General features: G+C 44.4%; 1 protein-coding gene across 1 annotated transcript in view; it reads left to right on the top strand.

The window, feature by feature from the left end:
* Positions 1–3,300: 3,300 nt before the first annotated feature.
* Positions 3,301–18,816, top strand: part of plcd1a (phospholipase C, delta 1a) — a 111,602-nt gene continuing 96,086 nt past the window's right edge. The window contains exon 1 of the mRNA XM_059971717.1: positions 3,301–3,708. Coding sequence (XP_059827700.1) covers positions 3,612–3,708 — 97 coding nt within the window. The 5' untranslated portion in view covers positions 3,301–3,611. The remainder of the gene's footprint in view (positions 3,709–18,816) is intronic.

The following is an 18,816-nucleotide window of genomic DNA, read 5'->3' as shown; positions in this document are numbered from 1 at the left end:
TCTCTAGTGAACTGCATGTAACAAGAGCTGTATAGCTCATCTCCTTCTACCTGAGGCCATGAACCTATGATTCACCCCTGCTGTGAACCACCTGGAGGTCCAAGACGCTCTTGTTTCATGCACGTGCAGTTCCCCAGGGCCACAACACCCCCAACCTTTGTGTTCATCAGCAAACTTACTAACTCATCCCTCCACTTCCTCATCCAGGTCCTTTATAAAAATCACAAAGAGTAGGGGTTGCCAGAACAGATCCCTGAGGTACATCACGGGTGACCTACCTCCATGCAGAATATGACCCGTCTACAACCACTCTTTGCCTTCTGTGGGCAAGCCAGTTCTGGATCCACAAAGAAATATCCCCTTGGATCCCATGCCTCCTTACTTTCTCAATAAACCTTGCATAGGTTACCTTATCAAATGCCTTGCTGAAATCCATATACTCTACATCTACTGCTCTTCCTTCATCAATGTGTTTAGTCACATGCTCAAAAAATTTAATCAGGCTTGTAAGGCATGACCTGCCTTTGACAAAGCCATGCTGACTATTCCTAATCATATTATGCCTCACCAAATGTTCTTAAATCCTGCCTGTCAGGATCTTCTCCATCAATTACCAACCACTGAAGTAAGACTCACTGGTCTATATTTTCCTGGGCTATCTCTATTCCCTTTCTGTCACACTTGATTGGTCCTATTCTCTCACGTCTTATCCTCTTGCTCTTCACATACTTGTAGAATGCCTTGGGGTGTTCCTTAATCCTACTCGCCATGGCCTTCTCATGGCCCCTTCTGGCTCTCCTAATTTCATTCTCATGCTCCTTGCTAGCCTTATAATCTTCTAGATCTCTATCATTATCTAGTTTTTTTGAACCTTTTGTAAGCTCTTCTTTTCTTCTTGACTAGATTTTCAACAGCCTTTGTACACCACGGTTCCTGTACCCTACCATCCTTTCCCTGTCTCATTGGAACATACCTATGCAGAACTCCATGCAAATATCCCCTGAACATTTGCCACAAAGCTTTCCCCTTTACTTCAAGAGCCTGATGGTTGAGCGATAATAACTGTTCTTGAACCTGGTGGTGTGAGTTCTGAGGCTCCTGTGCCTTCCTGATGCCAGCAGTGAGAAAAGAACATGACCTGGGTGGTGGATCGGGGTTCCTGAAAATCAATGCTGCTTTTTTGTGACAGTGCACCATATAGATGTGCTCAGTGGTGGAGAGGACTTTACTTATGAACTGGGCTGTATTGGCTACTTTTGGAGGGTTTTCAATTCAAGGACATTGATGCTGCCAGTCAATATACTCTCCACCGCACATTTATAGAAGTTTGACAGAGCTTTAGATGTCATGCCAAATCTTCACAAATTCCTAAGGAAGTAGAGGTGTTGCCATGCTTACTTCATACTTGCACGTGGGCTGGGCCCAGGACAGATCCTCTGAAATGATAATGCCGAGGAACTTAAAGCTCATGGACCTCTGGTTTCCTGCTCCTGAAGTTGATAACCAGCTCGTTTAGTCTTGCTTTCATTGAGTAAGGTTCACAAACAAAGAGAAAATCTGCAGATGCTGGAAATACAAAGCAATACAAACAAAATGCTGGAGTAACTCAGCAAAACTCAAAGTAAGAGGTGGTTGGTGTAGCAGCACTCAGCTAGATTTTCGATCTCCCTGCTATATGCATATATCGTAGGATGGTATCATGGTTCTGCATTTATGGATTAAACTATTGATTTGTGGACTGTGGACTTTTGCAGACTTATGGTTTTTATATTCTGTTTTTTATCGCTCATTCCTTTTCTATTTTGTTGTACTCGGGGAGGGTGTTTGGGGGTCAATGTTTCTGTTCCATTTTGTGCAGGGATGGGGAGGTTTGGGAGTGATGATCAGAATGCCGTTCTTTTTTTAACGTGGGGGGGGTTGTTGTTTCTCTCTGAATGACTTTCACGTTCTTTCTTTGGCTATCTGGAGAAGACAAATTCCAGAGCTGTATATGCTTTGGTAATAAGTGAACCTTTGAAGCTGGAATATGGCATTGGACCTGTGCCTAGCCACACAGTGCTAAGTGAGCAGAGCAGAGGGCTAAACACACGGCTCTGTGGTGCACTTGTGCTGTTGGAGATTGTGGATAAGATGTTTTTGCCCGTCTGAACTGACTGGGATCTGCAAGTGAGGAAATCAAGGATCCAATTGTGTAGGGAGGTATTGCAAGAGAAGCCTGGATTTGATTGTCCCATTTAGTTCATAGAACAATACAGCACAGTACAGGCCCTTCAGCCAAGGAACAAGAGAAAACCTGCAGGTGCTGAAAATCAAAGTAATACACACAAAATGCTGGAGGAATTCAGCAGGTATCTGTGGAAAAGAATAATTGGTCGACGTTTTTAGTTGAGACCCTTCTACAGGACTGGAAAAGAATCCATCTGTTTTTTTTCCAGTCCAGATGAAGGGTCTCAAAAGTTCAAAGTAAAATTTACATGCATGTCACCACTTACAATCCTGAGATTCTTTTTCTGAGGGCAGATTTAGCAAATCTATAGAACAGTAACTAAACAGGATCTGTAAACTGTAAACATCAGGAACTGTAAACAAACTGCATATGCAGATAATAGCAGTAAATAACAAAATAAAAGAGTCCTTAAATGAATACAATTATCCCCTTTTGTTCAAGAGCCTGATGGTTGAGGGGTAGTAACTATTCTTGAACCTGATGGTGCTGGTCCTGAGGCTCCTGTACCACCTTGGTGATGGCAGTAGCGAGAAATGAGCATGGCCTGAGTAGTGAGGATCTTTAATGATCGATACTGGTCAGCCTGAAAGGTCCCATGCTGCCTGGCCTGCTGACCTCCTCCAGCATTTTCCCTGTATTACTTTCAGCCTACGACTTGGTGCCGACCTTTTAACCTACTCTTAAGATAATCTAACTCTTCCTTCCTCAACAGCCCCCAGTTTTTTTCATCTAAGTACCTTTCTAAGAATTTCTTTAATTTCTTATATGTATCAGTCTCTGCCACCCTTCCCGCACCCTGGCAGGGTGTTCCAAGCACCCACCATTCACTTGTTTTTTTTAAGAAGCTGCCTCTGACAACAATCAGCTTAATGCCCTCTCGTACTCACCATTTCCTCCCTCGGAAAATAAGTTTTATACAAAGCTATACTTTTGTATAAACTGTTTTCTCCAGCTCCACCCTCGTTCCCTTCCACACCCGGCACTCTCTCCTCCCTCAGATTTAGTCCCATCCCAAATTGAAGGAATTGGAAAATTCAGAGCCGCACCTCCACCCCCTTGGTTCACTACTTCTGTTTCTGAGGTCGGGAATCGCCCCGCTGAAAGCGGGATTTGGACCTTGGATCGATCCTTGAGACCACGAAGCGCTCCTCCCTATTTCCCCCACACCTCCAACTCCTCCCTCTGCAATCACAGCAGCGGACATGTCTCCCTGCAGAGATTCCCGTTCACAAGGATGTTAAGTGGAGAGTTCGAAGTTTTAAACCCGCCCTAAGTGCAGCCAAGGAGTCAGAGGCTTCCTCCCACGTCACTGCATGGGAAGTCGTGGGGAGCGGAGTTTCGTTCCTGCTCTCTCCGGGCTGTTATTAAATCTCTACGGGGTAAAATGCAATGTATCCGCAAACCCCGGCGCACGGAGCAAGAGGACGAGCAGCTGCGGGAGGCGTCCGAGAGGCAGGCTCGCTCCAACCTCGCCCGTCTTGGTAAGGAACTGGCGGGTTCGTTCCGATTCCGGCACCAGATCAGTACCGGTCCCGTCCCGTCCCGTCCCGTCCCGTCCCGTCCCACACCGCACTCGGGGGCACGGCACCGGACTGGACGTCGTTCCATCCCGCTGGCGCTGCCCGAGCGAGTTCCGGAGACGCGTTCTGGGTTAATAATGACCGATCCTCGGAACGTCTGACCATTGAATGTTGATCTTACAGAGTGAACACAGATCACTACTGTGTATGCCCCACTTTCCATTCACACCCTCCCTTGCAATCTATAAACTTCGAGATTGTGGAACGGGGTGGGAACAGGGAACTTGCGGGAGGGTGGTGGCAAGAGAGCAGCTGAGGAGGCATGTGGAAAAGATGCAAGATTCAAGATTGTTTAATGTTTTCAACATAAAAACTAAAATGATAAAGAATACAATTATATATAAAGGCGAAGTGAGTGGAGAATGGAGGGGATTGTGAAAGGGGCCGAGTGGTTGCTTAAGAAGCTAACAAAGGAGGAAGTGAAAACTTTTGTTTAGATGGTATAGGGACTATTGGGAGAGGGAACAGGAAATATCAAGGTGAGCTCCAGTCATAGGGATGTGCCTGTGCATTCCATTGTACCTAATTGGAATCCCATTTCCCTCCATTAATCCCATATCCTTCTAATTTCCTGCTCATTCAATATTGTAACAATGAGAAGAGGACATGCGTGGGTGATGGGGGTCCTTGATGATGGAAACCGTCATTTTTTTTGAGCAATCACCTTTTGAAGCTGTCTTCGATGCTGGGGAAGCTAGTGCCCATGATGAAGCTGACTGCAGCTTTTTCCGATTCTGTCCATATCGGTTGGTGGTGCAACCAGTTTGATTGTTCTCCACAGTACATCTGCCAAAATTTGCTGGAGTTACTGGTGACATACACACTCCTCCTCTTCCTCTGGCCTCGCTGAATCTTTCCTCCCAGGATAGCCCCTCTGAGTACTGCTTTGATATTCTTCCGAATCAATACCAAAATCACCCTCCTCTTAATTGCATCTCAGCAGAATTATTGGTATCCCAGAACCTTGAGCTGCCAGTCTTGTCCATCCCTCAACTATGTTTCTAAAATAGATATAAATAGCTGCAGAGAATGGGGTTGAGAGGGATCACATTCTCGGTATTAATTACTTATTTGTTTGTTTTGTATTTGCACAGTTTGACTTTTACACACTGGTTGCTTGTCAGGTTTTGTTAGTGTGCAGTTTCTCACTCCTATTGTATTTATTTTGTATTATTCGTATTTCCTTGTTCTACTGTGCATGCCTGCAAGAACATTGAACTTTGACCCAATTTGGAATATTGGGGAGCTCCAGAGTGGAGGAGGAGGTGAGGAGGAGTTTCTTTAGTAGAGAATTGGTAGAATTTATTGTTACAGATGGTTGTGGGGGCAAAGTCATTGGGTATACTTAAAGCAGAGGTTGATCTGTTCTTGATTAAAGGCATCAAAGCTTACTGAAAGGAGGCAGGAGAGTGGGGCTGAGAAGGATAATATATCAACCATAATGAAATGGTGGACAGACTCAGTGGACTGAATGGCCTGATTCTGCTCCTGTCTTATGTCTGAGTGGGGAATGTCAGGAGTGGAGGAGAGCAGAGTGGAAAATGTGATTTTTGGATACAGTAAATTTTCCAGTTACACGCTCCTGGATCAATAGTCCAGAGAATGCAAATTTAAATCTTATCTGGCAGCTTGTTAATTTGTTTTAAATATCTAAAACTGTTTTGGGTAAATAAGAGCCTGAGGCAGTTAGACTATTGTTTGAAAACCCGCTTGGTTCACCAGTGCCCTTTATACAAGTACCTGCTCTGCTCTTAAGGAAGTAAGTTAATGCAGAATCCAGAACGGAGTTATTCACTTCCATAGCGGCTGCCTTGACCTGCTGAATTCCTCCAGCTTTTTGTACGTGTTGCTCTGGATTTCCAGCATCTGCATAATATCTTGTGTTTCAGTTTTATCTTCACTTTCTTGTGTAATGCGATGATTATTGTTTTGCGGCAGTTTACCTGCTGCCCGTTACGTCTCCTGGCGTTTAGGGCAGCAATGAAGGTCCTCCATCTCTGTCTGTTCTTGACCATCTTGCTGGTGTTCAGGGCTACCTTCATCACACTAGTAGCTTTCCTCTCGGTTGTCACTTCTGTCAGCCATGCAAGTCCCGGGTGGAGACTCAGGAATAACATTGCACATACGTGTAGAAGGATTCTTCTTTGCTGTTTCTGTTGCACTTTTGTTTGACCAGTCAAGGTTGTTAGCCATGAGCTGAACCCCAAACCTGGAGGACTGCTGGACAACTCTTAGTCTGGCCTCTACCCTTTGACCTGTTTGACCTGGGTGATCCTACCAAGTGCTGAAGCATATAGCCTGGACTCCACTCACCATAGCTCTGTGGCTCATTGAGGCATGAAAGCCTCTAAACCAGGGCAAGGTTGTGGTCCCCTTGGAGGTTTTCCAGCAGCAAATATGTAGAATTAATACAAATCATAAAATAAATAAACAAATGCAAAAAAAGGAGTAACTAGTGTTGCACACACAAAATGCTGAAGGAATTCAGCAGGTCAGGCAGCATCTATGGTGAGAAATAAAGAGTCAGTGTTTCAAGCCCCAAAATATGGACTGTGTATTCATTTCTATAGAGGCTTCCTGACCTGCTGAGTTCCTCCTGCGTTTTGTGTGTGTTGCTCTGGATTTCCAGTATCTCTTGTGTTAAAGCTGTAGTGTTTGTGGGTTCTTGGTCCATTCAGAAATCTGATGGTGCAGGGGAAGAAGTTGTTCCTGAATCATTGAGAGTGGGTCTTCAGGCTCCTGGTACCACTTCCCCGACAGTAGTAATGAGAAGAGCATGTGTCTTGAGTGATGAATCCATAGCATTGTCTTTGTGAGTCATCACCTCGATAGGGGGGAGGGCTGTGCCCATGATGGAGCTGGCTGAGTTTACAGTCCCCTGTAAATAAATGTAGTTGACCTATAGATGCCTTGGGGCTTCAGTTCTGGGGTGCTGAATTCTGGAATATTCCGTCCTGGTACTTGGAGCAACGGAAAAGGAACGCATTCAGTCCTTGGCTTACACGGGTTCAGTTCATGAGAATCCTCAGAAAGTCAGAAATATTAATTTTCTTCACTACCATGTTGTATTGCACTATATACACTTGCTACTGATTTTCAATAGAATATTCAACCCAACAGCATCCATAATGAAATTAATTATGGCAAATCGTATGGGCATAATTTTAAGGTGATTGGGGAAAATATAGTGGGGGGAGGTCAGAGTTACATTTTTTCCCCACATAGAATGGTGTGTGGAACGCCCTGCTATTAGGGACATTTAAGAAACTCTTAAATAGGCACATGGATGATAGAAAAATGGAGGGTAGTATGGAAGGGGAGGGTTCAACTGATCTTGGAGAAGGGTAAAATGTCAGCACAACATCGTGGGCCACATGGCTTATACAGTGTTGTAATGTTCTAAATTATGGAATGCATATTGGCTGTTTATTATTATCCCAGTGGAAAATCTTTGCTGCTGCCATCTGCACAGATAATTTTATCACGTCGGTAGTATAAGGGAAAAGCAATAACAGAATGCAGAATAAGTTGTCACAGTTAGAGAGAGTGTAGACATTAAGGTGAAAGGCCATGACAAGGCTAAGGGTCCATCTTATCGCACTAGGGGACCATTCAATAGTTTGATAACAGCAGGATAGAAGGTGTCCTTGAGCCTGGTTGTATATGCTTTCAGAGAATGTCCAAAATGAGAGGGATCTTTAACAGTCACTGATGAATACCATGAAGCATCCTTAATATTAGTCTTGAAAATCAAAACTACATTGGAGAGTTTTAAAGTTAGATTTCCTTTATCCAGTTCATTTGTAACTGGGGAGCTCCAGTAATGGGCAATAAAGTACTTGATGTGTGTCCAGTAATCTCCGCTAAACTTCTTACATTGAGCAGAATAACATAGGAGCAGGCCCTTCAGTCCACAATGTCATAATGTAATTATGGGTGGGGTGATTTGTTTGGGAGGCACGGAAAGCAAAAGCTTTTCACTGTAGTTCAGTACATTTGACAATAATTAACCAACACCAAATGGCAGAGGACGCCAAAACTCATGAAAGATGGCTTTTTTGTGTGATTAATGGCAATCTCATGAGAGAAGGGAGAACAAAACTCCACCATTGGCAGCCCCAAGCTTAGCTGGGAAAAGAGTGGGGTTGCGCATAGGGCTAGCAACTCCACCCTGTAACAACCCAGAGTTACAGAAACACCAACAGAAGCTCCAAAGTCCTCATCCCTGGGAGAGGAAGGATCTTCAGAGATGGGCTACACCTGAGGGTGACTTGAAAGAATGGCCCAGGACAAAGGACTCTGGTGAGCTGCTGTCCGCCCCAGTAGGGGTGATGGGCTTAAAAAGAAGAGGTGGAACAATAAGAGGTTGATCTGAAAGGAGACCAAGTGGAGAGGAACAGTAGGAGTCAAGTTGGTATGTCAACTGTTCCACCATTGATGGCAAGGAATTGCAAAGTTATGGACGCAGTTCAGCATGTCATGGAAACTAACCTCTCCTCCATGGGACTGTCTGTACTTCTCTGCCTTAGTAAAGCAGCCAAAATAATCAAAGACTCCTCCCACCCTAGACATCTCTCCCATTGAGCAGAAGATATAAAAGCCTGAAAGCACGTACCTGTCAGAACATTCAGATATGGCCCAAGTGTAGAGAGAGAGACTGACACGAGTCGACATTTCACCGATTTTAATGAGAATTGTTGCAGAATTGAAAGGAAAAGAAAAATTCTAAATGCTAAGCCAACAGGGCCATTAACCTCTCAAACTGAAAGTTAGCACCAGCACTGGCTGGAAACAATAATGAATGTTAAATACTGCTCCTTGACAGCATCAGTTGAAACGTTAGTCTTCTCTGCTGGACGAGGATGAGGGTAAGCGGAGAGTGTAATGTTCTGAGCTTTGCTCAGGTCTCAACAGGACTATAACGAAAAGGAGTTACTGCCAGAATGAAGTAATTAGCTGGAACATACATACTCACAGGTGCAATTGCTAAACCTGTGCACAGGCTGCTCTTGGGAGTGTTTAGACCCCACAGAGAGTCAGTGGTTGTGACAGGACCACCAAGCTCAAGAACAAATTCTATCCCACTATTATGAGCTGTTGTGAGTGCAATAAGCTGGACCATTGATCTCACAACCCGTCTCGTTATGATTTTGTACCTTGTTGTTTACCTGCACTTTCTCTATTAAGCATTGTTATAGTTTTCCCTTGTTCCATCTCAGTGCACTGTGCAGTGATCTGTGTGTTTGAACGGTACACAAGACAGGCTTTTCACTGTATCTCAGTACGTGGAGGTTGAAGCCAAGTCAAGGTATGACAGCAGCCTACTCTTTAGATGTACTCACAACATTGTTTCGTATGGACTTGGCCCAGGGTTGTTCTGCTAATATGAGCGGGCCACCAACTGGGCAGCATCGTAACATACTGTTATGTAATGCTTTATAGCGCCATCAATTGTGATTAGGGTTGAATTCACACTGCTGTCTGTAAGGAGTTTCTACTTTCTTCCCATGACTGTGTGGATTTTCTCACACATTCCACAGTGTAAAAAGAGAGCAAAAATAGGTGGTGTTCAAGGGTTTGTAGTCTGTTCGGAAATCTGATGGCAAACGGGAAAAAGCTGTTCTTAAAACATCGAGTGTGGGTCATCAGTCTCCAGTATCTCCTCCCTGATGATAGTAATGAGAAGAGGGCATTCCTGACTGGTGAGGGTCCTTAATAATGGACGCCGCTTTGTTGAGGTATTGCCTTTTGAAAATGTCTTTGATGCTCGGGAGGCTAGTGGCCTTGAGGGAGCTGGCTCAGTCTATAACCCTCTGTAGCTTTTCCTGATCATGTGTAGTGTTCCCTTTATACCAGGTGGCAATGCAAACACTTAGAATGCCCTCCACTCTAGTCACAGTGCTCTGTAGAAATTTGCTAGCATCTTTGGTGACATACCAAACCTCCAGAAACTCCTGATGAAGTATAGCCACTGACATAACTTCTTTGTACCAATATGTGATTGCACCAATATGTTGGGCCCAGGGTAGACCCTTTGGAACTTAGAGCTGTTCACCCTTTTCGCTGCTAACCCTTGTGATGATAACTGATAATGTGCTCCCTGGACTTCTCTTTCCTGAAGCACGCAGTCAATTCCTTGGTCTTACTGATGTTGGGTGTTGGGATACCATCAGCCGATCTACCTCACTCCTGTACACCTTCTCGCTGGGAACATGGTGATACTTGAAGGCTACCCCAGCACATCTTTGGACCATACAGGTCATTGATTCAAATGACGTACTGTGTGTTTTGATTTACATGTGACAAATAAAGTTCATCTTTAATTGTGGTTCAGAGACTGCGACAATGAGTGTCTGAGGAAAACAAGAGCATATTTGGCCAGTAATAAAAGTTCAGTGCAGTTTGAGAAACATGAGATGGCATTAGTTGTTAAAGCAGACAATATGGCCGCATACTCAGAGATTGGTTGTGTTGGTCATATGATCAGAAAGTGTTGGTGATGCTCAGCAGGTCAGACAAGTCAGTCTTTGCCTTTAGAGAAAGTCAATATATATTTGAAAAAACTACACCAGATTTTACCTGTGGATGGAGGCGGAACAGGAGAGTGTCAGTGAATTACTTTGAATTGATGCCGACAATGCTTCTAAGATCTGGTTAACAATACTAATGGGCTGTTTCCTTCTACTCGAGTGCGCATTCAGGCTTAATGTATGATTACCAGAGTATTACTTTTGGCTCTCTTGCTCTTCCCCACTCTCTTTCTCTTCCTCCTCCCTCTCATTCTCCCCCACTTGCTCTCTCTTCTCCCCCACTTGCTCCCTCTCTTCTCCCGTCGCCCCCTCCTTCTCCTCTCTCGTAACCCCTCCCTCTCCTCTCTTGTCAACCTGTATCTCATTGTCCCCCTTACTCACTCTCGTCACCCCTCCCTTTCTCTCTCTCATTCCCCCCCCCCCCCACCCCACTCACTCTCTCATCCATTTGGAAAGGGTCCATTTTGGGGGAGGCTTACTGGTTTTGTATCCACATGACATACTTTCTGAAAAATCTGCTGTTTCTCAATCATTTACTCTGATGCGCTTCCGTAAAGTTGTAAAGATATAATGTGCACCCTGTCTACATTTCCATTATTGTACAAATGGCAGCATTACAGGAAGGCAACCTTTCAAACTCGCTGTGGCTTTTTGGATAGAGAAGATTCCTTTAAAAAAAATAACCGCAGAGTTAGGTCATTCAACTCATCAAGTGTGCTCCAGCTTTCCATCATGACTGATTTATTATCCCTCTCAATACCATTCACCTGCCTTCTCCTGTAACCTTTGATGCCCTGACTTAATCAAGTGCCTATCCACCTCCACTTTAAATATACCCAATCACTTGGCCTTCACAGCTGTCAGTAGCAACGAATTCTACAGATTCACCTCTGCTTGGCTAAAGAGATTTCTCCTAATCTGAGCCCAAGTCCTCTGATCCTGGAAACACTGCAATTGGAAACATCCTCAGCTCGGCCTTTTGATACTTGATAGGAATCAGGGGATATAGGAAGTGTGCATAATAGTGGTAAGGAGTTTGCATGTACTCCCATGACCACTTGAATTCCTCTGGGTTTGCTGGTTTCCCCAACATTTCAAAGGCATACAGGTTAGGGTCAGTAAGTTGGAGGCATGCTATGCTTGGCATCTCTTATCGGCTGCCTGGAACAATGTTCAATGATTTGATTTGGTGGACATGACACATTTCTCTGTACGTTTTGATGCACATGTCAGAAAAGCTAAATTCTCTCTTTAATCTGAAGTGGAAGATCAACTATGAGTTGCATGAACTGGCAGAATAGAATCAAAGGGCCAAATGGCCGCCTCCTCTTGTTCCTTAAATTCATGGGCAAACTTTACCATTTCACCTTGCAGTTAGGCTTTAAAGAGGCAAGTAAACTGGCTGGGACCTCCCAACTTTCTTCCGGGTAGCATGGTAGTGTAGCAGTTACAGTAATGCTTTACAGCTCCAGCTATATGGGTTTAAATCCCGCTACTGTCTGTAAAGAGTCTGCATCTTCTCCCCTGACCACTCGTAGGTTTCCTCTGTGTGCTCCAGTTTCATCTCTCGTTCCAAAGATGTATGGATTAGTGAAGGTGAGTTGTGGGTATGCTATGTTGGCACCAACAGCTTGGCAACACTTTCAGGTTGCCCCCAGCACATCCTCAGACTTTGTTGATCATTGACGCAAACAATACATTTCCCTGTATGTTTTGATTTTTTTTTTTGACAAATAAAGCTAAACTTTATCTCAGTCTTTCAGAACATCGGTGAGATCCGGTGTAGATTGGGGCAAAGATGGGATTTCCCAATGGCCACCCATGTCAATTCAACTTCCCATTTTCAATCAGACATGCCAGTCTATGGTTTCCTCTACTACCACAATGAGGCCACACTCAGTTGGAGGAGCAACAGCTCATATTCCATCTCAGTTAGCCTCCAACCTGACGGAATGAACATTAATTTCTCTAACTTAAGAATTTCTCCCCTTCTCCTTTTTCCTTTTTCTGGTTCCCCTGCCTCCTTTTCCTTTTTTCCATGGTTTAAAGGATTCAATTTTATGTCAGAGAAATGTTTACAATATACATCCTGAAATGCTTTTTCTTTGCAAACATCCATGAAAACAGAGAAATGCCCCAAAGAATGAACAACAGTTCAACATGAGAACCCCAGTTCCCTCCCCGCCCCAACCGCTCACCCCTCCCTGGTGTAAGCAGTAAACAACAATTCCCCCTTCCCCCACCAGCAAAAAAAAAGCAAGCATCGGCACTGTCACCGAGCACTCAAGCTGAGCAAAGCAATAGCAAAGACACAGACTTGCAGTTACTCCAAAGACTTTGCACTTCATCTGGCATTCAACATACCACAGGTTGTCTCTCTCCCTAATGAGGGAGAAGGGAGTTTTTCCCTTCTGCATTTTCCCAGCTAGCAGGGAGACATAACAAACGGTTTACAATTTTAGAAGTCCGTAATGTCGCTTTTTTCAAGCTCTGTGCCTGAATATCACAAAGATCTCTGGTCTTCGAGCACACAGCAGCAGATTTTCCAACTCCCCCAAGGACACACAAGTCTCTGACCCTCAATCCGCCCGTCTCCAGAGCCCTGAGATCTTAGGCATCCAAGTACAAGCTGGACTCTCAGGCCGAACCACGGCCAGTCCTGAAATCCCAAGAATGGGTCCCATTCCTGCAAAGAACCGAAGTCTGTGCGTAACTCCAGATCAAGGTCTTCAAAAGAACCCTGAAAGGGAAAAATAAAGATATTAAAGATGGAAATAGAGCTACTTCCGAAGATGCAAGCAAAGGAGTCGCCATTTAGCGCCATCTTAACCCCGCCTCCATCTCACTCTCCAGTACACTCTCCTCTTCTGTCCGAATCCTTCTTATTCAGCCATTCACCTCTTCCACCCATCCACCCACCTTCCCACTCATCTGGTCTCAACTATCACTTGCCAGCTGTACTCTTGTCCATCCTTCCCACCAGCTTGTTCTGGCATCTTTCCCCTTTCCTCTTCAGGCCTGATGAAGTGTTTTGGCCTGAAGCGTCAAGAGTTTATTCTTTTCCATAGATGCTGTGTGACCAGCATTTTGTGAGTTTTGTCCTTGCCCACAGTTGGGATTTCATAAACTGGAGGGCATAGGTTTAAGGTGAGAGCTCAAAGACTGAAAAGAGACCCAAAAGGAGTGTAACATTTATGGAATGAGCTGTCAGAAGAAGTGTTCAAAATTCAAAGTAAATTTATTATCAAAGTACATATATGTCACCATATACAGTACAACCCTGAGATTCATTTTCTTGTGTGCATTCACTGTAAATATAAAGAAAACAATAATAATAACTCAGCGATAAATATCGAGAACATGAGCCAAGGAGTCCTTGAAAGTGAGTCCATAGCCTGTGGAACAGTTTAGTGTCAGGGCAAGCAAATTTGAGTGAAGTTATCCCTTTGGTTCAAGAGCATGATGGTTTTGGAGTAATAACTGTTCCTGACTTGGTGGTGTGAGCCCTGATGCTGTACCACCTTCCTGGTGGCAGCAGCGAGAAGAGAGCATGGTCTGGATGGTGGGGGTCCTCAATGATGGATTCTGCTTTCCTGTGACAGTGGTCTGTATAGATGGATTGAGTCATATCCATAACTCTTTTGTAGGTTTTTCTGTTGAAGGGCATTGATATTTACATACCAGGCAGGTACATTAACAACATTTCTAAGTCACTTGGACAGCTACATGGATTGGAAAGAGAGAAATATGGAGCAAATGTGGTCAGTAGGTCTAGCTGAGATGTGCATCATGGTTGGTATGGATGAGTCGGGGTGTGCTGCATGACTGTCTCACTACCAGTAGTTATGGATGAACAATAACTACCAGCCCTGTCAGCCACACCCAAATCGTGTAAGTGAATCAGTACTCTAATAGCCATGAATCTAAATAGCTGGCACTGGTCCATGATTAACAACTAGTACAGGTGCTGTTAAAATCACTACCAAGAGTTGTGCCACTTGGACACCTGGAATCAGGTACAGGATAGCTGGTAACCTTGAAGAGAGTAGGCATTACAGTAGGTACCTACCATGGCAAACATTAGCTAACAGCAAGAGCCACTGTGGACAGAGAGTCTCCCTGGTGTAAGAGAGGAAGGATCTGATTCTTCTGTTGGTTTCTTCATGGTTCCCTACCACATCCTGAAGACTCAGGGAATGATGGGCTAGTTGGTTTCTGTAAACTGTCTATAGTACTGTCAATGGTAGAATTTGGGTGGGGGAAAGTTGGGCAGAACCCCCTCATTTTCATACCTTCAAACTAACATCAAATTGAGACCCAGATGCCTTGATGAACAACCACAAGCCATGAAGCTTGGTGTGGCTACCACAGAGAATCTTGGGGAAAGGCAAATATGAGATCCTCCTGTCACAGAATATAGAACACTACAGCACAGTACAAGCCCTTTTAAACTTACTCCAGGAGTTATAGGGAAAGATTGACTAGGTCAAAACTTTATTCACTGGAATATAGGAGAATGAGAGGAAATTTGATAAAGTTATTCAAAATTATGAGATGTATAGATAATGTAAATACAAACAGGCTTTTCCCACAGAGATGAGAAAATCAGCAGATGCTGGAAATCCCAAGCAACACACAAAATGCTGGGAGAACTTAGAAGGCCATGCAGCATCAATAAAACGAGTAAATAGTTGATGTTTCCAGCTGAGACCCTTCATTAGAGGAGAAGTCAGAGTAAGAAGGCAGTGGAAGAGAGGAAGAGATATAAGAAGGTAAAACCAGGAGAGGAGGAGGGGTGTAGCAATGAGCTAGGAAGTTGATTGGTGAAAGAGATATAGGGCTGGAGGAGTGGGAATCTGACAGGAGGGAACTGAAGACCATGGAAGAAAAGGAAGGAGCACCAGAAGGAGATGATGGGCAAGAAAGGAGATAAGGAAAGAGAGGGAAACATAAATGAGGAATGGTGAAGTAGGGGTCAATTACTGGAAGTTTGAGAAATCGATGTTTGTGCCATCAGGTTGGAGGCTACCCAGATGGAATATAAGGTGTTGCTCCTCCAACCAGAGTGTGACCTCATCATGGCAGTAGAGGAGACCAGGGACTGACATGTTGGAATGGGAATGGGAAGTAGAATTGAAATGGGTGGCTACTGGAAGATCCTGCATTTTCTGGCAGACAGAGCATAGATGCTCGGCATAACGGACTCCCCATGTACATTGGGGCTCAGAGGTAGACAGGAGACCACATCAGGAGCACTGGATACAGTAGATAACCCCAACTAACTCACAGCTGAAGTGTCACCTCACATGGAAGGACTGTTTGGGGCTCTGAATGGTAGTGAGGGAGGAGGTGTTGCACTTGTTCTACTTGCAAGGCTAACTACCAGGAGGGAGATCAGTGGAGAGGAACAAATGGACTGGGGAGTTGCATAGGGAGCGATCCCTGTGGAAAGCAGGGAATGAAGGAAAGATGTGCTTGGTAGTGGGATCCTGTTGGAAATGGTGTAAGTTACAGAGAATTATGTGCTGGACCAGAGGAACCTTATCTCTAGGGTGGTGGTGGGAGAATGGGGTGAGGGCAGAAGTACACAAAATGGAAGAGATAAGGGTGAGGACAGCGTTGATGGTGGAAGAAGGGAAGCCCCTTTCTTTGAAGAAGGAGTGCATCTCAGTACTTCTGAGAGTAGGTGCAGCACAAACAGGAACTGAGAGGAGATGGCATTTTTACAAGTGACAGGGTGGGAAGACGTATAGTCCAGCTAGCTGTGAGGATCAATGTGTTTATAAAAGATATTAGTAGATAGACAGTCTCCAGGGATGGAGATAGAGAGGTCAAGAAAGGGAGTGGAAGAGGAAATGGACCAAGTAAATTTGAGGGCAAAGTGGAATTGAGGAAGTTGACGAGGTCAGCATGGGCGCAGGAAGCAGCACCAATGCAGTCATCGATGTAACATAGGAAGTCCTGCCAAATGGTCTCGGCCCGAAACGTCGACTGTACTCTTCTCCATAGTGCTGCCTGGCCTGCTGAGTTCCTCCAGCATTTTGTGTGTGCTGCTTGGATTTCCAACATCTGCCGATTTTCTTCTGTTTAGAATAGGAAGAGTTGGGGAGTGATACAAGTGTAGGCGTGGAACATAGACTGTTTCACATATTGACTGAGTTTGGGTGGGACTAGAACTAGAGGTCTTGGGTTAAGGGTGAGAGGAAAAATATTTAAGTGGGGTATGAGGGGCATCTTCTTTAATGAGATTGTGGAGCGAGCTGCATGCGTCTTGAGTGGTTTATGTGGGTTTGAACATTAAAGATAAATTTGGATAAATACCTGGATAGGAGGGGTATGGAAAGCTATTGTCCAGGTGTAGACTGGGCAGATAAATAGTTCGGTGAAGGTGAACACTTTCAGAGAAGGTAGCATAGCCCAGATGATGGGGGTATTTGATAGACGCTGCCTTCTTGTGGTGGGGTGGGACGTGCCCAAGATGTATTGACTATTCTGGTCCCGTCAGTAGATGGGATTAGCAGAATATTCAATACGTCTTGGGCACATCCATTATAGCCTAGGTGACCAGAACTGCACACGAAACTCCACATTGGGCTTCACCCGTGTCTTGTACAACTTCAGCACAACATCCTGTCTTGCCTTACATTGCTTCTCACGCAGGAATTTGGGTCAGTGAAGCTTTTCTTAAAGTCTTGTTGCTGTTGCACCTTAGAAACCATGGCAGGCAATTTGCAATACCAGTTGTTCTGGTTTCTTCGGCATTAATTGATGGGGGAATATTGGCTAGGATACAACAAAGAACTGCCTTTGCTTCGTCTTTTAGATTGCAAAGCCATTGATGACTAAGCTTTAATTTTTTTTTAAGTATGGGATTAACAGAAGGCAGTTCTCTCACATAGACAAGTCAAGGTCAAAGTCGAGTTTGGCATATGCACAAGGACACATGCACAGATGCAAAGAAAAACTTATCACAGGCACATACTGTAGCATCATATATGCAGCATTCACAAGAAAACTATAAATTATACACATTTTTGTAAGAAAGGTTGCAAAAAATAATCACAAAGTGCACTTTAGTGCAAAATGGTCATTCTCTTGCTAACACAAAGGCAGCAGATGCTGGAAATCCAAAGCAACTCTCACAAAATGCTGGAGGAACTCAGCAAGTCAGGCAGCTTCTATGGAGAAGAGTAAACAGCTGATGTTTCAGGCTGAAACCCTTCTTCAGGACTGAAAAGGAAGGGGGAAGATGCTCAAATAAAAAAGGTGGGGGGGGAGGGAAAGAGGCTAGCTGGAAGATGATAGGTGAAGCCAGGTGGGTGAGAAAGGTCAAGGACTGGAGAACAAAGAATCCGATGGGAGAGGAGAGTGGACAACAGGAGGAAAGGACTCAGGGGGAACTAATAGGTAGGGGAGAAGAAGTGTGAGGTCAGAGTGGGGAATAGAGGAGGGATAGAATTTGTTGACCTGAAAGAGAAATCAATATTCATGCCATCGGATTGGAGAGTACCCAAACTGAATATAAGGTACTGCTCCTCCACCCTGAGTGTGCTTCATCTTGGCACAAGAGGAGGTAATGGATCGACATGTCGGAATGAGAATGAGAATTGGACTTAAAACGTCTGGCCATCGGGAAGTCTCACTTGTGTTGGTGTGTTGATAAACTGTAGAGAAGAGGGTTGTGCCAGATGGTTCAAGAACCAAATGGTTGAAGGGAAGTAGATGTCCTTGAGCAACCTGGTGGTGTGAAACTTCTGGCTTCTGTGTCTCCTTTCTGATGGTAGCTGGGAGTAGATGGCATGGGCTGGATGATAGGGATCTTTGATGATGGATGCTGCCTTGAGGCAGTGCCTCCTATAGATATTACTGATGGTATGGTAATATTTAGCAGAGTCCATAACTCTGTAGTTTCAGATTCATTTATTCATCACACGTACATCAAAATATACAATGAAATGTTTTATTTGAGTTAACAACCAACACAACCAATGGATGTGCTGAGAGCAGCCTGCAAGTGTCACCACATATTCTAGTGCCAATATAGCATACTCATAACATTCAGCAGAACAACTGTAGGCAGCAGCAACAACAAAACAAGACAACAAGAGCAAAACAGGTCCCTTTTGCACCCTTCCACACACTCTTACAGATAGGCCTCCAACCCCTCTTAGATTTGCAGACTTCTGACCTCCAGCCTTTAGTCCCTAGCCCAGAGCCACAGACCTCTGATCACCTGCGCATTCAAACTGCTGTACTAGACCATAATGCAACCAGTCAGGATCAACGTTTAAGAGTGTTCAATGATAAGTTGAATCTCCTTAAGCCTGTAGAATGAATTAATACTTGTTGTCTCCTGAAAAAGTGATTTGCAAAGCCTCAGGAAGGACAAAAAATGGTTTAAAAATGCCACCATAAGACATAAGAACAATTAGATCATTCAGCCCATCAAGTCTGCTCTGCCACTTGATCGTGCTGATTT

This window comes from Hypanus sabinus, chromosome 6, assembly GCF_030144855.1.
Source record: "Hypanus sabinus isolate sHypSab1 chromosome 6, sHypSab1.hap1, whole genome shotgun sequence".
Lineage (NCBI taxonomy): Eukaryota > Metazoa > Chordata > Chondrichthyes > Myliobatiformes > Dasyatidae > Hypanus > Hypanus sabinus.
This window is presented reverse-complemented; position numbering and strand designations above follow the sequence as displayed.